At 44.5% G+C, this 25,340-nt stretch overlaps 1 protein-coding gene and 1 long non-coding RNA gene across 3 annotated transcripts in view; one reads left to right on the forward strand and one right to left on the reverse strand.

Annotated features, from left to right (window-relative positions):
* Positions 1 to 25,340, reverse strand: part of LOC148480586 (uncharacterized) — a 174,472-nt gene that overhangs the window by 148,409 nt on the left and 723 nt on the right. The window contains exon 2 of the long non-coding RNA XR_015871959.1: positions 23,282 to 23,412. This is a non-coding gene — a long non-coding RNA (uncharacterized LOC148480586). The remainder of the gene's footprint in view (positions 1 to 23,281; positions 23,413 to 25,340) is intronic.
* The window catches only part of CNGA3 (cyclic nucleotide gated channel subunit alpha 3), a 77,299-nt gene that overhangs the window by 18,581 nt on the left and 33,378 nt on the right, over positions 1 to 25,340 (forward strand). For both annotated transcript variants that reach the window (XM_088454097.1, XM_088454096.1), the window contains exons 2-4: positions 4,964 to 5,117; positions 15,321 to 15,437; positions 23,297 to 23,476. In XM_088454097.1, coding sequence (XP_088310223.1) covers positions 5,005 to 5,117; positions 15,321 to 15,437; positions 23,297 to 23,476 — 410 coding nt within the window. In that variant the 5' untranslated portion in view covers positions 4,964 to 5,004. The remainder of the gene's footprint in view (positions 1 to 4,963; positions 5,118 to 15,320; positions 15,438 to 23,296; positions 23,477 to 25,340) is intronic.

Genomic DNA, 25,340 nt, shown 5'->3' on the forward strand with positions numbered 1-25,340 from the left:
TGTCGTCTTTCAGCCACACCATCATTTCCTCCCTGCGTCATCTCTCAGCCACACCATCATCTCCTCCCTGCATCGTCTCTCAGCACACCATCATCTCCTGTCTGCTTCTCTCTGCCACACCATCCTCTCCCCCCTACATCATCTCTCAGCCACACCATCATCTAACCCCTGCATCATCTCTCAGCACACCATAGTCTCCAGCCTGCGTCTGTTTGCCACACCATCATATCCCCACGGCGTCTCTGCCACACCATCACGTTCCGTCTGACTCTCTCACCATCCCCCTTCACTCTGTGTCTCGCAGCCTCCCCCTTTCACTCTGTATCTCTGTCTACCCCTCCCTTCACTGTGTCAAACAGCCTCCCCCTTTCATTCTGTGTCTGTGTGCCCCACTCACATTCTGTGTCTCTCTGTGCCCCCTCTTCATTCTGTCTCTCTCTGTGCCCTCCCTACATTTAGTGTCTCTCTATACCCCCTCTTCATTCTGTGTCTCTCTGTGTCCCTCCCTTCTTTCTCTTTCTTTTTCCCCCCTCCTGCAGTAACTGCCAGCCGCCCTCACCTCTGCCTTCTGTCTGGATGAGCCGCAGATGTTGAGGATAGGCAGGCGCCAGGGCTCTTCTTCACAGCAGGACAAAGAGCATGACGTCATGCTCGGCAGCGCAATGTAAAGTCTGTGGCGGATGGTAGGGTACACTGTCCTGGCAGGCGGTGCCCCCCTTTGCTGGGCCCCCAACGGCGCTATTTACGCCACTGATCCTATGTAACTGTGGGACATTGACAAGACCTGCTTTGCCCATTTAGCGCGGCAAGACAGGACCCACAACAGCAGAATGTATTAGTATCTAGTTTGCCGAAGAGGGAGAGTGTTAAATTACCTGTTTGCTGGAGTGCACTCTCCCTCTTTCGACTTCTGACCAGCGCTTGCAGTGAATCTGCGCCAGTCAGAAATCACCAGTGGCACCCGCGTCATTATTAGGGAAAAAAGGTTTTTTTTCGTAAGCACAATCCCCGGCTGCAAATCCGGCAGCCAGGGACAGTGCTGTGGTGCAGCAACAAAAGCTGCAGCTGTCGAAATGTATTAGCTGCAGTCGTCGTAACAGTCAGTGCCGCTGACTTCATATATTTGACTGCACATCGCCCACTTTCTTGAAGATTTGCAGATAGAAGCGCCGATAATGATGGGGGCCCATAGTGCCCCTGTCATTTCAAACACATCTCCAATTTAGTACATGAGGGAGAAGCGGTATAAGCGCACGTACCACTAAACTCATAACGCTGTTTAATACATCTACCCCTGTGTTCTATTAATACAGACAATTCCTGACATAGAGAAATTTGCAACCACTGGTTCAGTTTCAGGTTCACAGTTCTGTAGCAAAGCTAAAGAACAATAATTATTACATTTGTAAATTCACCTAAGTGATTATTACTTAAACACAATAAAAGTTGCCACATCTCCCAGTTTGTATTACCTAATGCAAATCATAGGATAATTTGCTGGATTAGTTAAAAAAAAATGTCTTAAAAAAACACATGGCATTTACTTTTGTTTTTTGTTAACCAAACCAAATCTGTTTTCCTGGTAAATGCTAATATAATGAGCACACACCTCTTCTGCTGTTTATTAGGCCTCTTGGGTGGGATTACTGGAGGGAGGGTGAGCCTTTTCCTTAGTCTGTGATCCTTTCTAAGAAGCAATTATAGTATTCTGTAAATTCAATCTCAGAAGCAGCTTTATTTTTCTGCAGATGTTTAACACCATCTCCTCCATGTATTCTATATGTGAACTATGCTAAGCAACAAATCAGTATTATTCCCTTTTCATTTAAAATTATTTTCAACATTATAATTTTAAACCTATGAGAAAGGTATCTTCTTAAATAATGTTGATATGGAATATTCATCCAAAGTTTTATAAAGGGGCCCTCGATGTGCAGGTGGATTCAGGAAATTATACCCAGCTGCCCATCTAGGTAATTGGAGGTGCAGCAATTAATAAAGTGGCCACTGCAAATGAATACAGCTTGAGTGGTGACAACTGGACAAGAACCAGTCCCCATAGAAACATTGGAAACAGGGTGAACAAATGACCTCCAACAAAAAAGTTATTGGCCCAGCACTTGGCCTCGGTCCTTACCATTTTACTTTGGTGCTGGTTAGGGTTAAAATTGGAATATACTGTAGAAAGGCAAAAATCATCTGTGGCTTGCTAACCAGGGTTAGGCCTGCACACATACAGGCACATAAAATAAACAACAAACATAAAAGTCTCAGTGCTAATCAGTCAGCAGTGGCTTGCAGTCAAAATTTGGGCATTCTCTCCCAGCATGGCCCTTGGACCCTCCAGGTCCTGGCATCCTAACACTAACCACCACTCCCAGCCTATCGCCTGGCTAGCTTATCCAGCATCAGGAGCAAGGAGCATCAGGTGTGTGGGAGTTTTAAACCCTTCCTGTTCTCCAGTGATTAGTTGCAGCTGGGCATGTGTAACTATGAAAACACAGAGGGTCTCATTCAGACCTGGTCGTAAGCGCTGAGCACTCGCAACCGGGTCGATGTTAAGGCCCTGCTCCGGAGCTCACTACAAAAGGGGCGGCTGTCGATGTTGATCAACAGCTTGCCCTGTTTTGTAGGCAGGGCGGGGGGGTGGTTACACAAACGGAGGCATTCCTGACGGAACGCATGCCGTTTTGTGGGTGGCCCCACTGACATCAGCAGTGATGTCAGTGGGGAGCTTCCTGCTCAATCAGAGCAGGAAGCTCCCTGGGGCTTGCAGTTACTAAGACCCAACCTTAGGGTTTCGTCGCAAGCCCCAATGGTCGCGACGGTCTTGACCATCGTGACCATCACCCTGGTCAGTCGCTAAGCTGTGGGTGGGCTTAGCTAGCGACCAGGAGGCCTCACTTAAACAAACAAGCGGCCTCCCTCATTCAGTCTCATGGAACACAAAGTCCCTTGACACAATCTGTAACATTTGCTTTGTTGACCGTATCCTAGCATGATGCATTTGATGGATTTAGGATCAAGCTTTTGTCTTCTTTCTTTGGGAATATGGGCATATCCAAATTCATATAAATGACTGATTATTGGTCTTTTTCCAGCCCCCACCTCCATTGGTGTCTTCTCTTTAAATGCCACTGTAGGTGTTTGATTTAAGAGGTAAACAGCCGTTTGAACTGCTTCTGCACAAAATCTTTTGTCAAGACCTGCATCATCCAGCATAGCACGAGTTTTTTAGACTATTGTTCCATTTGTCCTTTCACACGCTATTTTGCTCTGGTATATAGACAATAGTTGATGCTGTATGCCATGTCTTTTAAGGTAGTTTGTTAGATCTTTGTTCTTATATTCTCTGCCTTTATCATATTATAGTACTTTTACTTTCAGATACTTTTCTTTTTCAGCAGCAAAACATGTATCATCCTAGTCGTAGCATCATTGAGGAGTGTCATTAAGTCATTTCCCACTCATGGATTCCACCTCCATTGGGTCCATACACATCTGTATGTACTAATTCCAACAGCACTTTTGCTTTTGATTCTAATTTTGGAAAAGTGAAACATGTTTGCTTGCCTTTCACACAGCTTTCACACTCTGGTCTCTTAGGATTGTTCACTGATCCCAGTCACCATACCATCTTGAAGTTGAAGATTATCATACCCTAGGTGTCCTAGTCTTCTGTACACTAATGGCAAATAGATTAGTTCCTAGGTCGGGCACAAATAGTACATCTTCTATGACTGTAACAACTGCTTTGCCTTTAATTCTAAAGCGTGCAGTAATTGTACCGACTTTTGTGGCATTTAGGACTTTATCTCCTATCTCCCTGATATTTATTGACTCACTAGCTTTAACGACTTGAACCAACTTTCATTAGAGCTAAAGTGTCTTGTGGCTGGCTACTGAGACCATGTTCCAGCAGTCCTTGCGATGCCTACCTGCTACATTTAATGCTGACTCATTCATGCTGTCATATTTAGGTGAGGAGGTGCCACTTGAGCTGCACTCTGAGGCTTTGTGTCCCAACTTGTGACATTTGAAACATATATACTCTGGCTTTTTGACAGAAGAACAGAATTTTCAGCATTTGCTTCTGTAGATATGTGCATTTGAAACTGCAGTAGACTCTAAGGCCACTACTAAGAAGTCATACTTTGGCATAAGATTTTGCAGCATCACTATTACAACCTCCTCATCATCTATTATGAATCCCACTGAAGCCAATTGCTAAGAGGTGAATAACATTCTATGTATATACTCGTTCATGGTCTTGCATACTGTTAATTGGAGAAAATCAGGATGGCGAATTCTGTTCTTAAGTGTGAATTCTCAGTGTTTCTGCCTCAGTTTCGAGCTTAATAAATAGGCAAGAGGCAAGCTTTGTAAATAGGTGGTTCTGCATTCGTGATGATAATGTCATCCTGATGCTCCAATTCATGCAAAGCCAAACACTCACATATACCACCCGTTCCATTGAACGGGTGATACATCTATGGTGCATCTGCTGGTGTGTACAGTGAATACAGTATGTCTGTGAAGGATGCCATTCACAGACATATCCGATCTGCTGTGCAGCATAGCAGATGAAGATATATCTTAAAGATATATTGTTTTATCTACTGGTGTGTACGGGAGATCTGCCGATCGATCGTATACATGCTTCAAGGACCCAGCAGTGAATGATATCTCAAATGGGCAGGCATATTTAAATGTCCGCCCAGTTGTGATATCAGCACTATTTGAGCTGACACATCACCAGAATGATTGGTAAGTGTGTTTACACTTACCAATCATTAGATAGGTTGGCGGGTCGGCCAAGTGTGTACCTAGACATCAAAAGCATGTCAAACTGCAACTAAAAGTCCAAGATCTAAGACGATCATTATTGTACAGCATTGTATTGTTTAACACTGTAGATGCAATTCTAATGATACATACACATTATCTGTTTATGTTTGTATAGCCATTTCCTGCACTGTGGAGACCATTTGCCTGTGATTCAAGATGGCTGCTTTAGTGAACACACAGACTTCGTACCCAATGATGCACAGACTGTCAGTCAGAACTATTGATGAAGATACAGAAAGAATTGAGAGAATTGAAAATGGAACCAGCAGGTATAGTCATGTCACATTTTATATAACATACACAAATGTAGATCATCTAAAGCAGAAATATAGTTTTATATATATGAGTAAAAGTTATTGCCATTTCTGCTTTAAGCACATGCACTTATTTTATTACCTATTTGAGGGAGGTGCCATATGTATACTTTACCAGGTCTTCTCATACCATGCTTGCATACTTTCCTGGAACGTCCGGCTCTCTTGGACACATGAAAAACTGAGCTAGTCTCTTTGTAGCCCATCGCTGCCATCCACGTCTTGAGTGAAGTGGGCAGTCTGGGAAGCTGGATGACGTCTCACAGAGCCATGAGCCATGACTGTGTATAGCGGGGCCACAATGATGGAATCTTCTCACCATGAACCCCCCACCCTCTGCACTGCCCATCTTGCTGTGCCATGTCGCTTGGACCTTTTGTGGGAGCCCCCCATACTGTATATATACTTAGTTGTTATATATGCTGTATGGGGAAATCTCTACAGTACATATACTGTATATGTACAATACATAAATTCAGAATTTGTTTGTGAAAGACAAAATTGAAATCTCCTGGCTGTTTGTCCTTATATTATTATACATTGTTTAGTTTGTTAGTTGTAGCAATTCTTGTCAATGTCACAAAAATCTACAATTCTACTTAACATCTAACTGCTGGTGACATTATGCATTCCATATTTGGGCATCCAATTGAATGCAATGAAAAGGGTGCTGACCAATCTACTTGTTAATACAAATATAGTTGCTATAATATCCCTTTAATCAGGGACACATATGAATTACACACCTGATTAAAACCAGGTGAAATACAGACTTGAAGTCATCCAGTTACAGAACCTGTGTAATTCATGTGTCTGTGACATACTTACCTACTCTCCCAGGAGGTGCGGTCCACTTCCTAGTGAACTGGGCAGGAAGGGAAGATAATACTAGTAATCGCGACTCTTTAGTAAGAGGATGGGGCTATAATGTTGCATACCACACCCTGTTTTAGCCACGTCCCCTCCCCACGGAGCCTCAATTTGCTGACATGTCGACCTTTTGACTACACCCCTTATCATATATTGGCAGACCAATGATTATTTTATGTGTGCCTGCAAATTGATTGGCAGTGTTTTACAATTACATGAATTTTAATTTTACTAGGCTAGGCTATGAGGCATGGTTGAGGCAGTGGCCCTAAATAATTATAATCTATCACTATGTATACAAAAAACAGCACTCACTAGAATCCCCAGTCCACAAGTACCCCCTACAGATCATGTTTTCAGGATTTCTCTCTGTGGAAACAGGTCAAATAATTGCTCACTCAGCAAAATAAATCAAATTATCTGTGCCTGATTAAAGAATAGATAAATAGACTTATTTCATTACCCATAGGGCTCTATTTACTACAATCTGCATATTGAATGCAGATTATAGTGTGATATTAACAACTGAATTCGCATTGTGAATTCAGGCATTTTCATAGGGATTTACTACAAATCCCTTTCAGGGACAGAGCTTGCGAGATAGCTCTGTCCCTGCGAATCCCCTCCGCACACTAGTCACAGTATTTTCGCAAAGAAATACAGTGACCAGTGCCCCGCGTATGCGCCGACCGGCGCTAAGCCCCGCCACGGCGCTAAACTCCGCCCCTGGTGCTAAGCCCCACCCCCCGCATGCGCTTAGTGCCTTTTTGGCCCTATAATGCACCTTTGACGCAAATTAATGCATCAAACTGCTTCATAAGACTGCATTGATTAATTTAATAAGCGACATTTGTATATCTGTGTGCAACAGAGTCTCAGGGGTCTATTTACTAAAGTGAACGGTGATAAGGTACCAGCCAATCAGCTCCTAACTGCCATGTCACAGGCTGTGTTTGAAAAATGGCAGTTAGGAGCTGATTGGCTGGTACCTTATCACCATTCACTTTATCTCCTAACAAAGCTTAGTACATAGACCCCTTAATCTGTATACGAAGTGCTACGATGCAGTGGCCACAGCTTGTTTCCATGCCAAGTTCCATTGTGCTTTGTATACAGATTAATTTGCGCACAGATATACTGTACAAGTGTTGCATATCAAATTAATCAGTGCAGTGTCATGAAGTGGCTTGTCGCATCCATTTGCGACTAAGGTCGGTATTCAATTAGTTTCGCAGCCACGATACTTTTCCGCCTGTCGGACTTTTCACCTACATCGCGTGTTTTGGGTGCGGAAACTTTTGGCGCGTGTCCCCGCGATTCGCCATATTCAATTCCAAAGGACGCAAAAACGTTACCCGGCGAAACTTAAATAGGCGAAAAGTGCTGTAAAAAATGGGGAAATCAGCCGGACGCCCCCAACAGATGCACTAACATTGGGGATCAATATAGATGTCACCGATTAGCCCTACTGAAGATATTTGGGGTACTTTAGTGCTGGCAATTGCTTTAAATTAGCATATTTGATGAAGTGGTGAAGAATAGCATAGTTAAAAGTCGCTAATTTGTTGTTTAAAAAAACATAAAAAACGGCCCTTCTGCAACCACCTGCAATCAAAAAAAATCTCACCCCTACTTGCAGACCCCCCAAAAGTGCATTTCGCTATTTTTTAAGTTTGTCCCCCCACTTTGCACTTTTCTTCCCCTTTTTCAAAGTCATTTTTTGGGGTGTCATCTATTTTTTTAACGACTATTTTGACGCAGTTACCCTTTGGGGGGCTGTCCCAAGGGTGCAGAGTGGTTTCCCCACCTTTTCACCCCAAAATAGCGATTTTGCACTTTTTTCCGACACCTATTCAAGGCGAATCTTTTTCGCTATTACATTGCATTGTTTTTTCGCGTAAGCGAAAAGTGTTTGCAATTGAATACGGCAATACTTTTACGCCTGGCGAAATGACGTCATCCGTGATACTTTATTGCGGATGCCGGCTTTTTGCCGCTAATTGAATATGGGCCTATATGACGTATATCCAGGCAAATAAGACGCATGGTACATTGAGGCTAGGTATATGAGGACACATCTGTATATATACACACCATTTAATAAGCCTCAACTACGCTATCCCAAGAGTCCTATGGCGTTGCATTCCACCCCAGCATGCATGCACTGTTAGAACATCCAATCAGGGCTGGTACAGGGCTCTATATCGCTCTATGCTAGCCCCACCCCCTAATCCTGTGAGGTCATGATGTCACGCCTAAGGGGCATTGCTGCCAGTTCTAATAAGTAGTGAAGTCCTAAAGACACAACAGGCAGCTCCACAGGCTGCAGGGTGCCTAATCCGGAGCATCCATGGATGCTACAGATGGCTATACACTATACAGTAGTGCTACTGGCTGCAGTGTAACCGTCTCAGGCACTCTGCAAGCCACAAGCAGGTTCCCTGGGGCTGTGCCGCCCCCAGTGCCCTGCGCTGCGGCACCGCATGCAGACCACTAGTTACAGTCCTGCATCCAATGTCTGCAAGCTGTCATCATGGAATAGAGTCAAACATAACGTCGAAATCACAATGTTGACATCGACATTGGTAATACGTTAACATGGAACAAGCAACAACTGAAAAATGTCGACACATTCACAATATCAACAGGCACTAGGGGGAAGGGAGGGTTAGGATTAGGGATACCGGTTAGCGTTATTCACCGCCAGAACCGCTAGATGACAACCAGAAATACCCATCCATGACTCAGAAGACAGCGCTGGAGCCGCAGGAGATCCCCTAGCAGGTAAGTGAGCACTGCACCGGGACACACTGTTTTCTTGTCATTCTAATCATGTTGACACTTCATCAGTGTCGACATGTCTGCATTCTCATGTCAACAAAATATAATGGACCGGTCAATGTTATCGATGTCATTTTACTCATATGGTTCTTTAAGGGATGTAGCCGGCATCCCAGCGTGCAGGATGCTGACAGTCTGAATACGGCACCGAAATCCTGACAGGTCGGGATCCCGGGACCAGTATCCCGACCACCGGCATCCCGAATGTAAGTATTGTGGTGGTAGGGGGAGGTTAAGGTTAGGTAGCTTGGGTAGGGTTAGGCATTAAGGGCAGAGTTAGGGTTAGGTACTGGGTAGAGAGTGCTCGGATTAGGGAGCGGGGAGGGGGAGGTTAGGTTTAGGCACTAGGGGGGGAGGTTAGGTTTAGGGTGCGGGGAGGGGGTGTTAGGTTTAGGGTGCGGGGAGGGGGAGGTTAGGTTTAGGCACTAGGGGGGGAGGTTAGGTTTAGGGTGCGGGGAGGGGGTGTTAGGTTTAGGGTGCGGGGAGGGGGAGGTTAGTTATAGGCACTAGGGGAGGTTAGTTAAGGCACTAGGGTGAGAGGTTAGGATTAGGCACTGGGGAGGGTGGGTTAGGGTAAGGGTTAGGGTAGGGGTTAGGAAAATACTTACCATTACTTCCTATAGGTGTCAGGATTCTAGCTGTAGGGATGCCGCTGTCGGTATTGTGACCAGCGGCATCCCGACAGCCGGGATTTCATACCCAACCCGCTCTTTAAAATGTTTGTCAGTTTTGGCATAATACCTTCTTTAAAATAACCCACAATAGAGCAACATGGCATCATAATAATCAGCACATATTTTGTGCCAGGGGTGAAGCATCCTGCACAGATATATACCTCCTTACAGGCATATCTGCTGGCGCTTCCCCCAACTTAATGTGCCGCAGTTATGTGCGCTCGCTATGCTTGTACTCACCCCCCCTAAATGAAAACACTAAATACTGGCACATTTAACAAAAGATTCTGTAAGGTGCACAATAAGACTGATTAACTACATAACACATTTCTGTTGTTTAATTCACAGGATAGAGTGTAGCTGCAAAATATGACAACATAGTATACAGAAAATCAAGCAACATAACACTGCTATATGTTGTCATTTTATAAATAAAATAAATTCACTATATGCCACAACCCTACTTCCAACCCCGCACAAGCAATTTGTACTAAGCATTAATAGCAGCTGAGCAGTTTGGGGACCACCAGGCACTCGGCATCAGGTGGCAACATACAGTATCTGCAGCTATGAACATTACACTGATAAGGTGTAATTGCAAATAATTTATTACAAATACCAGCCTATAACCCACAAGCAAACAGAAATGTCCCCACTATGATCCAACAGAAGCTGTGATAGAATATATTGCTGTTGGCTCCGATAGATAGATACATACATACATACATAAGCATACGTGCATTCAGTACATTACAGAAAAGGATAGAACGATATCTTATATCATATAAGCATATAAGGTAAGATCTACAACGTAAGCTTACTGAATGCAGGACTGTAGAGATAAAGTGTGACTGATTTCATTAAAGCTGGCAATGTGTGAAAACTCATTTATTTTCTAATCAGACAAAGAGAGGATGCTAGCAATCACTGCACTGTAAGCTAATAGTCTCTAAGCATATTCTCTGCTTATTGCTATTAGCTGTCACCTGGCACTCAGCCCCTAGATGTTTCTCTCTACATAACACTGCCACCTGCAGCCCTTTCTATATTACACTATTGGGTAAGGGAAACAGGCACTTTTTATGTTCATTTTTAGCAATTAAATAGTGACAATAAGGTATTGAAATAAGTCAGATTGTACAAAAACAATTCATAATATCTAGTAAATATAACTTGTCAGATAAACATACTGTAGTTCTAAGTTTTGACAACGGAAATGATCAGGACTTCTCCCCCGTCAAATCTCAGAGACATAAGGCCCTATTTATCAATAAATATTTTTGTGACTTAATCCCTAACTATAAATATTTAATAGCCCCCGAATGTATGACTTAGGGACCACAGCAGATATCTCTGATACCTGATGGCATCCCCTCCATTCCCACTGGCAGCCGCAACCCCCATTGGTTTCCATAAATACAGTACATGCACAGACAAACAGGAGCAGTGCAGCCTACTCCTGCAGAGCACAGCCCATGGGAGTGGATAACTATTGGCTGACTACACTCTTTCTGCTCTCTGGCATCGCAGCTGAGGCAGCTGCAATTACAGAACCTCTTTTTTTTTTTTTTTCCTCCTTCTGTCACCAGGGGCACTTGCCCCACCTGTGACCCAAACCTCCAGCCATCTGTAACTGCCCTCCTATCTATATAAAATACAGGGAACTTTCCAAGATTGTTATAGACTATTTTGATTGCCATGCATTACAGACAGCATCCCAGTGACCTCGCCTAAACAGATTGAGCGCATCATAGTGATCATCATACAATACAGAGAGCATCCTAGTGACTACTTTACAATGCAGAGCTCATCCTAGTGACTGCCATACCATAGAGACTAGGCAGTGACTAAGGTGTTGCTATATTTATATATTTAGAGAGCAGCGTCTCAGTCATTAACATATCTATGGTTGTCAGGGACTAAGGAGCCTATGTATAAATCTGTTTTTTACATACAATTATGCAGAAACTGCAGTTTCTGAATAATTTTATGTATTGTTCCTATGTACCAACAGTACAATGCAGAAGATTTCACAGAAATCTCCGGCAAAGTGTTAATTATCGCTGCAGATTGCAGTTCCCATTATTATCAATCATGACTATGATCTGACCCTTATTTATTAAACTCCAAAAAACAAAGCTTTTCAGAGTTTAGCCCCTTTAGTTTAAACCATCTTCAGATGGTGTAAACTATTGTACACCTATGGGAGCTCTAGAGGTAGGAGAGAGATCTTTCGATCTCTCTCTCTCGCAGCTCCGGAAGCTGACACTGTGCGCATGCGCAGTGTCAGCTTTCCCCAAAAAAAGTCTTTAACATCTGTGTGTTGAGAATATAACTCGCAGGGGACGATTACCCCTGCGAGTTGGATACATAATAATTGCGGCAGTACCGTGATTATTAGTACATAGATCCCTAAGACATTAGTAAACATACCGATCAGGGTATTGCTGAAATATATCACCCTCCCTTTTGAGAGTAAACATGAGGGCCAGTCCATGCAGATGCCAAATTCCTTGTTGGCCTGTCTCAACTTGTTTTTCTTGAAGCCTAGTTGCATAGGAGCCACCTACAGCGCAGGCTGTTGCTTAACTAAGAAGGAAGACGCCCATGCTTTGAGTATCTTCCAAGGTGGAGGTGGTGCTGGGTGGAAGAAGTGAAAGCCAGACTTTGCTTGGCCGTAGCAGCAATAGCTTGTTGCTGGTGTAGACAGGGAGGAGCGTCCTGTGGTGTAGCTATGTGTGGTCCTCCTCCGGAGAGCTTCAGCAGAGCTAAGCTGGAGAGTCTCTCATAGCTCCCAGCTCATATCTCTATCTCAACATGTCTCGCTCTCAACCTGTTTATGCCACAGGGTCTACCTCTCTCTCAGCCTGTCTTTCGTGGCTTTGAACTCATCTCTCTCAGCATGTCTCTATTACAGCTGCCTCTCTCACAGCCCTCAATTTATTGCCCAGCCTGTGTCTCTCAGACGTTTTTCTCTCTCTACTCTCAGCCTTTCTCTATCACTGCTCAGTCTGCCTTTCTAAGCTGTCTAATTGTCATTGCTATGCCTGTCTCTCACAGCTGTCTCTCTAGGCTTACCTCTGTCTCTCCGTGTTTGCCTGTCTCTCACACAGTGTCTCTCTCACAGCAGCTGCCTATTTCTCAGCATCTCACTTTCACTCAGATCGTATAGGGGGGTATTTATCAAAGCTTGAAGAGAGAGAAAATTAAAGGGTCTATTTACTAAGCAGTGTTAGGAGACAGAGTGAAAAGTGATAAGGTGCCGGCCAATCAGCTCCCAACTGTCATTTTTCAAATACAGCCTGTGACATGGCAGTTAGGAGCGGATTGGCTGGCACGTTATCACTGTTCACTCTGTCTCCTAACACTGCTTAGTAAATAGACCCCTATAAGATAAAGGGCCCCTATTCAGACCCATTCGCTAGGATGCGTTCGCTCGTAGCTGCCGATGGTCCGCATTGTGTGCATGCATACGCATCGAAGTGCGCGACCAAGTCCAGGCGAGCGGGAAACATTCGCTCGCTGCGCATAGACTGCCCACTAGACTGAGTGACAGCACAAGCTGTTTGTGGGTGGTAACAGGGGTTGGACGATGGAAACGGGGGAGTGGAGGTATGAACGCAGGTGTGTCTGAGCGTCTCCTCGCCATTAAAGAGGCGTGCATAATTAACATTGAGTGTCATAGTACACGTCACTTGGCTGGTTATCACTGTGAAGCACTCGCAGTGCTTGCAGCATGGTATGGTCAACCACAAGCGATGCGATCGCATCCTATGGTACTCGATGTTATCGATGGTTGCATACACTTCCTAAACATGACATGCATTAGTGGGCGTCTTAAGACAGGCTGGTGGGCATCTGCATACACAATGCGATCGCATGCCAAGACATAGTGGGCATGCTAATGCCTTACCGTGCGATCACCTGCCTCTGCTGAATTTGCATACGCTGGGTGCGACCGTACGCATCTAGCGAGCGGGTCTGAATCAAGTCCAAAGTACCATCCAATCAGCTAATATGTGTCTCTCTTTCTCTAATCTCTCCACCTGCCTCACTCACAGCATCTGCTTGTATTTATTTATTTTCTCTCCCTCTCTCCCTCTCTCCCTCTCTCCCTCTCTCCCTCTCTCCCTCTCTCCCTCTCTCTCTCTCTCACACACACTCACACACTCTCACACACTCTCTCTCTCTCTCTCCCCCCTTCCCCTGTCTCCCCCCACTCCCCCTGTCTCTCGACTTGAAGGGAAGGGAAAGAGAGCATGAGGGGTATAATTATATATGACATATTGTATATTATTACACTCACTAATACAAAATACTTTATCTGTCTTGGTGTGTGTGTATGTGTGTTATTGCAATATTCTGTACATTAATTACGTAGCACTTACTATGGCTTATGTGAGACTTTTAGTCTAGATTTATCATATTTTGCACACTGAGGGCCTCATTCAGAGGCGGTCGGAGGATGCAAGCGGTCGCTCAGAAACTGGGCGGCCGCTTGCATCCTGACCGCCCGCCTCTGTTTCGGTCGTTAGGCTGTGGGTTTACACTCACAGCTCTAACGACCGCTAGGGTGATGGTCGCGATGGTCATTGACCATCGCGACCATCGGGGCTTACGATGAGACCCTAGGGTAGGGTCTCACTTGTCGTAAGCCCCGGAGAGCTTCTGGCTCTGTCAGAGCCGGAAGCTCTCCACTGACATCACTAGTGATGTCAGTGGGGCCTCCCCCAAATGGTAGGCGTTCCCATTTGGGCTGCCACCCCCCGGCCCGCCTTCCAAACGGGGCGAGCTGTCAATCAACATTGACAGCTCGCCCCCTTTGGAAAGAGACCCGCTACGACCGGCGCTGTCGGTCGTAGCGGGTCTCACGCATGCGCACGAAGGAGCCGGCTCCCTCGTGCGCATGCGCACTTGACAAACATCGAGGCGGCCGTAGACCATACGGCCGCCTCTGAATGAAGGCCTGAGGGGTGGATTCAGAGCCGGACACTCTTTCAGAGCCTATTGTATTTTTAGAGCCGCCTCCTGGCCGCTCGCATAGCTGTGGGTGACCACCCACAGCTAGTGCGAGCGGCCAGGATGATGGTCACGATGGTCAAGACCATCGCGACCATCGAACTTGCGACGAGACCCTTGTGGTAGGGTCTCGTTGCCGCAAGTCCCAGTGGACTTCTTGCTCTTACAGAGCAAGAAGTCCACTCACTGACATCACTTGTGATGTCAGTGGGGCCGGCCCTAGACGGTAGGCGTTCCCATGGGAACGCCTCCGTCTGGGAAGCCACGCCCCTGGCCCGCCCACCAAAGGGGAGTGCTGTCACTCAACATCGCCAGCACGCCCCCTTTGTAGCGAGACCCGGAGCGACGGCTTGCCCATCGCTATCCGGGTCTCTCGCATGTGCACGACGGAGCCGCCTCCGTCGTGCGCATGCGCACTGGGTCAACATTGACCCGCTTGCGAGCGTTCAGCGCTCGCGAGCGGGTCTGAATCAGGCCCTGAGTTTTTGTACTGTTGTAGACTAAATTGTCTAGAATCCCATTTCTCTCATTTATCTTGAGCTCTCACCTATTTTAGTTGTTATGTTATCACAAATTTGCCTTCTATTCTGCAACATGATATCTCCCTTTTACTCTATTATCCTCTTTGCTTCTTATCTGTCTGTTGTAATAAGTAATTTATATAATCCTTGGAAAATATGTTCTGAGAGTTTTTTGCTTTGTGACTAATTGCCATATACTCAATTTACAGTGATTTTAACTTTTGCTATTCCAGGGCCCATTCACTGTGTGAGGACACATCATCAGAGCTTCAGCATGTCATTGCTTTAGATCCAAGAGGCCTTACCGAGTCCCGCAGGAGCTCTTTCACAGGACGGGGAGGACTGGCCAGGTAATAGTGATGGAAGAGAACATAACTAAGAGAAGTCAGAGGGAAAAGAGCAGGGGCGTAACCAGAGGTATGGGGGCCCCATAGCAAAACTTCCTCTGGGCCCCCATAGGTATACCTATACCGTGCTCCTGTAGTTGTGCTCATTATTCAATACCCCCTGTAGTTGTGCCTCTTATGCAGTGCCCATTAAACAACGCCCCCTGTAGTTGTGCCCATTATGCAATACCCCCTGTAGTTGTGCCCATTATGCAATGCCCCCTGTATTAGCTCCCCTTATGCAATGCCCCCTTTTATTAAAGCCCCTTATGCAGTAGTGCCCATTATGCAGTGCCCCCAGTAGTACCCCTAGTAGTGCCCCTTATGTTGTGCCCCCAGTCAGGGCCGTAACTAGGGTGCTGCGACCTGTGCCAAGGCACAGGGCACCACAGGGCAGGGGGCTCTGTTCCGGCCTGTCAATCTTCTGTTTATTATCATTCTCACTTGTAGCTTCCTTTTATTTTATCCCCAGCATCTTCTGGTCTCTCTTATCTCTTTCCTGGCCCTTCCCCATGAGGCCATGGCCCTTTTTCGGGTCTTATGTCCCTATTTGAAAAATAGGGGGGGGGGGGAGGGGGCGCCAATGCTCTTTCTAGCACAGGGCACCAAAAAGTCTAGTTATGGCTCTGCCCCCAGTAATGCCCCTTACGCTGTGCCCTCAGTAATGCCCCTTATGCTGTGGCCCCCCTCCCCTGTGTAGTATTACCTCTCATGCTGGCCACTGGACAACACTCCAGTCCACGCCGTCAACTCTCCCGCGTAGACACTGCCGCTGACTGCATATAACTAGATCCAGCAGCAGGTGCAGGCTCCTCTCATTGCGGGTGACGAGTGTGACGTCATGACGTCACCCGCACACTGCATCACTGGGGACCCTGGCCTCAGAGGTGTCTTTAGTCTCTGATTGCTTCAGAGACCAGTGTTCCCAGTTGCACCAGCAAGTCTTGGCCGGCCTTGCTACAGAGGATGCAGGGGGATGCTTGCTGGGCTGCTGGGCACCCTAAGCCATGTGGGCACATTTAGCCCAGTGTTGCTAATTTTCAAATGATAAAATTTACATTATTAGAACACAACAATGAATGTAGCGGTCAACAGATTGTCTGCCATTATTCTTTGACTGGCTACATTGTGCTATTTACACTATATAGTTCCTCTGAGGTGAACACGTTCCTCCAGAACGTATTCACCCAAGAGAGAACACTTTATACTGTGCACTATGCTCTGTCACGGCAGGCTTCCTATGCACAGTAGAGCTGGGACGTGTACAGGAAACTACCCCAGGAGCGAGTACTTGAGTATGACAGCCCAAATGTTCTTTTAACTTGAGCTACGAGGGGTAAATTTACTAAGATGCGAGTTCTATTAAGAAGTGATGTTGCCCATAGCAACCAATCAGATTCCATGTATTATCTTCTAGAAGGTGCTAGATAAATGAGAAGTAGAATCTGATTGGTTGCTATGGGCAACATCACTTCTTAAATAGAACTCCCATCTTACTAAATTTACCCCTAAGAGTGATGTTAGTCCCTGGTCTGCCAACGTCTATACCTCAAAGTTTTACTGATGCGCAGATTCGCGTACTATGGCAGCACTTTAAACGGTTTGTTCTGAAGGTAAATGGAGGGCAGTTACTGACTATTTGCTAAATATATATAACAAAAAAGGCCATTCAGTATAATTTGCTTCTGTATTACTCAATCTTATTACATTGTCATCTGCAATGTAACCCATTATATTAGCTCCTATAGCAGATGACCAATACAAAAGGCATTCATTGTGCCCACAATGGTGTCACTAGAATGTTATTGAAGCTGCTGTTACCATTTGACTAAAAACACTGAAGTGTCACATCTTTAATCCCAGAGATGTCAATGGTTGAATCCTCAGCAACTTAATTTTCTGACAACTTGTTCTGTATGCTGAGCTTTACTCTCAGTACTGTATGTTCGTATATGTATATATGACTAACTGCATAGCATGACTTCTCCTGCTTCCTCCTGTATGCTGGGCTATAGTCGTTAATATTGTTTATTATTCTGTGTGTAGAAGATATGTAACCTGAAGCTCAAAGCAATCCCATCAGTCCCAAGTGTACTTCCAGAAATCTAATTGGATTTAAAATTGTGAAATTTGATCTACTCCGATTTAAAATGTTTGTATGCCTTTGTGGATAAATGAAAACAATATTAATTGGTGCTATAATAAATATAGTATTTTTTCATATGTTAAATATAAATGATCTGGAAATAAAACATAATTTTGTTTATTACTGTTTTGCTCCTTCCTAACATGTTGAATAGGATAAGAGAGGAGAAACTTTGAACTAGAAGGGACACTGGAAGTAAAACAGATTAAACAAATTATTTGTTTTTGTTTAACCTTGTTCAGTCCATTCCTGTAGCCTGTAGAAGTAACTGTATTTGCTGCTTGACAATGAGCAAAGCCTAAATCCCAACATAAAGGGGTCAATGCTATTAGGTACAAGTTTGCAAATGCGAGTTCGCTTTATGAAACTCACAGACATCGCACGAATGCTCGCCCCCGAGAAATGCGAGATCCAATTAGAAATGACAATTTGTGGGACTCACGGCGAGGGTGCGCAACTTTTGTACAAATGCATGTGCAAGAATACATGTGCAACATCGGAGAAATGCAAGTGTGGAGACCACCCTGGACCCCAAAAAAGGGGACAACTGAGATAGCAAGCCCATATAGACAGCTGTTAGTGCCCATAAGGAAAGTACTGGAGGTTTTTAAAAGGTATCAAATGGCTGATTTTTGCACTTTTAAGTAATGGTTGAAAAATTCTAGGAAGCAAGTGTTTCCCAGCAAATTAAAGTCTTTCCAGTATTTTGGGGTACAGAAAAATGTCTGTAAATTAATTTTTCAATGTTTTATACAAGTTTGTAAAAATTGGAATCAACACTTTTACCTCTCATCTGCAAGTTCAAAAACCAATACCTCACCATACCTGTACCGCATGACTTACACCTCCTCATACCTCGCCCACATCATTTACACTTCCTGATACCTGTCCCACATCAATTACACTTCCACGTACCTGTCCCATATCATTTACACCTCCACTTACCTGTCCAACATTATTTACACCTCCACTTACCTGTCCAACATTATTTACACCTCCACATACCTGTCCCACATCATTTACACTTCCTGATACCTGTCCCACATCAATTACACCTCCACATACTTGTCTCACATCATTTACACCTCCAGGTACCTGTCCCACCTCATTTACACCTCCACTTACCTTTCCAACATTATTTACACCTCCACATAACTGTCCTAAATAATTTACACCTCCACATACCCAGTGCCGTAAGTTCATGCCAGGCGCCCGGAGGCAAAATAGATGGTGGTGCCCAATCCCCCTCCCCGTAGGCTCTGGATTGCTCCAGACCCCCCCCCCCCCCTGCCTTGTGTCTCTAGCTCCAACCAGCCCCTGGTGTCTCTCGAACCATGCCCCAGTTTCATTCCAGCCACCCCACTCTGTCTCTTTAGACAACCCCCTCTGTCTCTTCAGCCAGCCCTCTGTCTCTCCAACCAGCCCCCCTCTGTCTCTCCAGCCAGCCCCTCTGTGTATCTCCAGTCATCCCCCATTGCCAGCCACCTCTCTGTCTCACCTGCCTACCTCCCTCTGTATGTCTCTCCAGCCAGCCAACACTGTCTCTCTTGCCAGTACCCCTCTCTGTGTCTCCAGCTAGCCCCCATTGTGTCTCCAGGCAGCCCTCACTTTCTCTACAGCCAGCCCACGCATCCCTCCGGCTCTACTTACCTTCTCCTGGGTTGGGTGCATCGTTCTTCTCAAATAATAAGAAAAAACAGCGCTTACCCAGATCAGGGAAACAAGTATTTATGCAGCAGTAAAAAAGAGGGTTTTGCTACCTCTTGAGAACAGTACAGAAAAAGCAATATACTGCGCCTAAATACCCCAGTCAGGACATTGATGCAAACACACGTAAAAAATGAATAGGTTAATTACCCGCACTTATGGTTAAAATAAGTACATAAATTTACATAGACATAAATACCAATAAATACACTACCTAAAGGAATATATATCATACTGATAACAATATAGATAGTATTATAAAAATACAGAGAGTTGATCAGACTCTATGTATAGGAACCATATATTACTTTCCCAAACAGGAAAACATCCCCAGTCAGGGGTCTCTGGAGTAAAACACTAAGGGCTCTATTTACTACAATCCGCATATTGAATGCGGATTGTAGTGTGATATTACCGAGTGAATTCGCATTGCGAATTCAGGCAATATCACAGGGATTTACTTGTGATAAAGCTCTGTCACTGCGGATCCCATCCGCACTCTAGTCGCGGTATTTTCGGAAAAAATACTGCGACTAAGAGCCCGCGCATGCGCCGACCCACCGTCGCTGTTACCCCCACCGATGCTAAGCCCCGCCCCCTGGGATCGCGGCCCCCCGCGACCCCCCCCCTCCCTTCATTACACTTACCTGCATCCTCTTGGCCTCCGGTGATCTTCTCTGGGCTTCCCAATCAGGTGATCTCCCATACTGCACTGGGACCCGATCACCTGATGACTGGGCCGCAGTGCACTATGGGAGACCAGCTGACCGGAGAGGAGCCATCACCGGAGGCCCGATCACCGGTCCCTGGATTCAGGTAAGTAAAAAAAAATGTTTACATTTTTTTTCTTTTTTTTACAGCAATCAGCTTGCGGTCTGTTTAGACCACATAGCTGATTACTGGGACCGGCTCCCGCCTCTGCTCTCTCCGTTAGAGCAGAGTGGGAGCCCGGTAACTGGGGGAGACCCTGGATAACGCCACCTCCAGGTGGCGTTATTATCACAGGGCTTCCCCCGGTATTTTTTTACAATTTATTTTTAGTAACTCTGGTCGGATTACATTTCCCATTACAATTATGGGAAATGCGATCTGCTTTACTAAAAATAAGTGATACTAGGGGTTGGCGTAGAATTTTACTAATTCTACTCCAATTGCCCTGTAATAACTACAGGTGAAACTAAAATAATGTGAAAAGGGTGTGAAAACACCCTTTTTCACTTTATTTTAGTAAAAATAATGTTAATAAATAGAGCATTAAATCACAATTTAATTAAGCTTATTTGCTCAATTGTGGACTGATGCATCAGATGCAATACATATTATGCATAAGAAAAAAATGAGTCTCATGTATCCAATGGAATTATTGCACTTTGTATACAAAATAAAATCCTCACTTGCCGCAAGTGGTATGACAAGTATACGGCAGTCCACCTCAAAGCATTCATATAATCATTGTCAATTTGATTTCAACATTAGGACATCTAATTCCCAGCACCCCAGCTGTAAATGTAGGTCTGGTGTATTATTGAGAGTTTTAGTACTTACCGCCACCTCTCATCAGCAGCCTCAGGTGGCGTTGGTAGAATGTAATACCCACACTTGAAGGGAGTCCCGTACCTCAGTGGGATAACACTCCCATATGCAGTCAGTCTCTGTAGCCGTGTGGGTCCCCAAATTAATTGATCAAAAGACGGCTTGGCGCTGGTAATAGGTGAATATTTTTTATAATACTATCCATATTGTTATCAGTATGATATATATATATATATATATATATATATTCCTTTAGGTAGTGTATTTATTGGTATTTATGTCTATGTAAATTGATGTACTTTTTCTGACCATAAGTGTGGGTAATAAAACCTATTAATTTTTTACGTGTGTTTGAATTAATGTCCTGACTGGGGTATTTAAACGCAGTATATTGCCTTTTCTGCATCTTTCTTCTCCTCTACATGTCACGGCTCCTTTGATTTCCGTGATGCATATCTGAAGGCACCGCCGGCGGTTGGTTCAATAATGTTCTTTTTTTCGTTTATTGCAACTCATAATAAACAAAAAAAAACAACTTTATTGCACTGCCACTAGCCGCTGTTGTTGGTGCCTGAAGATCGAAGACAGCGGATCTACGGAAGGTATGTACCCCATAAACAGATCCATCTATAACCGCTGGCTTCGGTTATAGATTAATTTATCTGTGTGCCCCTGCTGCCTGGTGCCCCCGGGACAACTGGCTGATGGAGGCCAGTGACTTCACTGCCACCGGGAGTTCCACCACTACACGTACATATCCTACATTATTTACACCTCCACTTACCTGTCCCACCTCATGTACACCACCACATGCCCGGTCCACATCATTTACACCTCCATTTACCTGTCCCACATCATTTACAACTCCAAGTACCTGTCCCACATCATTTACAACTTCATGTACCTGTCCCATATCATTTACAACTCCACGTACCTGTCCCACATCATTTACACCTCCACCTACCTGTCCCACATCATTTTCACCTCCACCTACCTGTCCCACATCATTTACACCTCCACATACCTGTCCCACATCATTTACACCTCCACATACCTGTCCCACATCATTTACACCTCCACATACCTGTCCCATATCATTTACACCTCCACATAAATGTACCTGTCCCACATCATATACACCTCCACATTAATGTATCACATAATTTACACCTCCACTAACCTGTCCAACATTATTTACACCTCCACATACCTATCCCACAGCTTTTAAGCCTTCACGTATCTGCCCCACATCATTTACACCTCCACATAAATGTACCTGTCCCACATCATATACACCTCCACATCAATGTATCACATAATTTACACCTCCACTTACCTGTCCAACATTATTTACACCTCCACGTACCTATCCCACAGCTTTTATACCTCCACGTACCTTTCCCACATCATTTACACCTCCTTATACCTGTCCCACATCATTTACACCTCAACATACCAGTCCCACATCATTTCCACCTCCACATACCTGTCCCACATCATTTACACCTCCACATACCTGTCCTACATCATTTACACCTCCACATACCTGCCCCACATCATTTACACCTCCACATACCTGTTCCACATCATTTACACCTCCACATACCTGTCCCACATCATTTACATCTCCTTATACCTGTCCCACATCATTTACACCTCCACATACCTGTCCAACATCATTTACATCTCCTTATACCTGCCCCACATCATTTACACCTCCACATACCTGTCCCCCATTATTTACACCTCCACATGCCTGTCCCACATCATTTACACCTCCACGTACCTGTCCCACATTATGTAAACCATTATTGAGCTTTTTATATAAATTCACCTGAAAACTGACATGTCTTTATTGGCCACATTTTGCCATTTAAATCCTTCTAAGTATGTGATTATTTATTGGGAGGGGTGTAGCAGAGGTTCTGCACTGTTTACCGACATTTTTACCTTAAAATAAAAGATTTTCACTACCTTCTCACCTGCTCAGACGGAAGTACACAAAAAAACACAATATTCCTCTGAAAAATTAAAGAGTTTTTGGAATTGGATTACAAATGGATTGCGCAGTGCGAGTTCGCCGTGAGAATGGCTCTGAATACCCTACTCGCTCGCACCTAATAGGATTGAGCAAATAGAGTTGTACTCAGTCACAAAAAATGATCTTTCACTGAATGTAAACTGGAGTTCTAGCCAATCAGATAATAGGCTGCAACCACTGTAATGCTGAACAGTGTACATTACTGCTATGGAAATGTTATATTTTAGTTAGTTTTCCTTTCAGTGAACAGTGAATGTCTTTAACTGAAACTTTACACAACAGTAATTTACATTCAAATTAAAACCTATTAGAATGATTTTTTTTTTTAGAAAATGTGGTCTATTAGTGATGAGAAAAGCTGTAAAACTGTGTGTACTGTACCTGTGCTGTTCTTAGGTTGTCAAGATTTCTCCTCACACTGCGGACCTGGGCAATGAGGCAGGTGACCCGGGAAGATCAGCGTCCAGACTCATTTCTGGAGCGTTTCAGAGGGCCGGAGATGAAAGAGGTGTCTAGTAGGAACAGCAACACACAGTCTGTTGTAGAAAACCAAGACAGGCTCCAGAGAGCAAATAGGTACATTCAAAGTAAATAATATTACATGTAATTAGTATACTTTTAAAAAATATATTTGATTTACACTGTTATCATGTGACCACATTTTAAATGATCCAATCAATTTTGCTCAAATTATTATCCCAATATTTTATCAAACTACTTAGGTGTGGGTGAAGTGTCTATTGCGCAATGTATTCATTCTTGAAATATATGTCTACTAGAGAATGTAAAATCGGCTGTTCACGGTACAATATTCAGTAGGCGCCTGATTTATGAGTGAAAAATGTGTGGTTGGCATCTGCAGTTTGCACTTGTACAGTTCAAGTCTCTTCAGTTTTTATTGAGCTGCTTTTATTTATATCATAGAGCGGTGAAATATTTTATTCTAATGTGGGACTGAAAGCCTAAACCTGGGCTTCCAGTCTACTGTGCAAAAGCCGGTTCATGCACTTGCATAAGCATCCAGACTGGCCGACAAAGCAGTAACTCTACTCATACCAATGCTGAGCATGGAGCTGAGTATCACACAGCTACCCAACCAACCAACCAACATCTTCTTAGTACATTGTGCCAATAACTGATGTTCTGTAGCCGTGGTAAGTGGCTCATCAACACAGATTAATGAATAGGCCTTTTAGTTGTTTTTGCTGTTTATTGCTACAGTAAATACTACTGGGAAAGTCTAAGTTTCTATTTATGCAGAACTCATCTTAAAAAGGAAAACTTTCAGTGCTTTATAAATAGCGGAAATTAGGTATATATCGAATAGAAACTAAAACCGATATGTCTCTATTTCACACCTTTTTAAACAAATCACTTTACAATTTGCTTCATGGAACAAAAACCATAGAGAACACATTGGGGCTGATTTGGCTACATGTGCCTTCAAATTACCAGCTCTAAAAAGCCACATGCTGATACGTAGGCACCTTAATATATGCTCCAGGGTTACGTCCGGCATATTTACAATCAGATACACTAACACCCAGCCAGCCATAAGCACAATAAAGGTTTGTTAGTGATAACACACTTGCTGTTGTATTTGATTTGAATAGAAAATCTTAAATAGAGCAGCAGATATATTTTTTTCTCGCATACGAATGATAGGACCAACAATTTAATTTTTTTTAACTATGGCCACAAAATCATATGTGGTTTTGAGGTAAATCTACAATGAGTGAATTGTCAGTGGCCTAAGACACTTATACCCCTTTCAGACAGACTGAGATTCCCGGGATTTTGGCCTGCCTCGGCCAAAATTCCCGGGTCTCATGTCTGTGTGACAGGTACCTACCCGTGAACACGTTCCCGGGTAGCCGCCCCTGCAATCGACCAGGGTTTTTCCCGGGACTTAAGTCCCGGGAAATTACCCTGCTTCTGTCTGAATGGTGCTACCCGGGAATTTACTACTCCCGGGCAGCACCAAGCAGCTTTTGCATGTAGCTGACAGCGCAGAACGTCCTATAGGACGCTCAGCACTGCTGCTTTGAGCTGACAGAGCAGAGCGTCCTATAGGACGCTCAGCACTGCTGCTTTGAGCTGACAGAGCAGAGCGTCCTATAGGACGCTCAGCGCTGCTGCTATGAGCTGACAGCGCAGAGCGTCCTATAGGACGCTCAGCGCTGCTGCTTTGAGCTGACAGCGCAGAGCGTCCTATAGGACGCTCAGCACTGCTGGTTTGAGCTGACAGCGCAGAGCGTCCTATAGGACACTCAGCGCTGCTGCTCACCACCCCCAGCACCGGTGGCTGTGCCACAGCGGGCCGCCCGCACTCCCGCTGGACCACCAGGGAGTTAAAATAAATGTTAAAAAAATTATAATAAAAAAAAAAAATGCATTACGATTGGCCGGCTTTTGGCTGTTGAATGATGACATCATCAGC

The sequence above is a fragment of the Taudactylus pleione genome, unplaced genomic scaffold, assembly GCF_031769625.1.
Source record: "Taudactylus pleione unplaced genomic scaffold, aTauple2 ptg000609l, whole genome shotgun sequence".
Taxonomy (NCBI): Eukaryota; Metazoa; Chordata; class Amphibia; order Anura; family Myobatrachidae; genus Taudactylus; species Taudactylus pleione.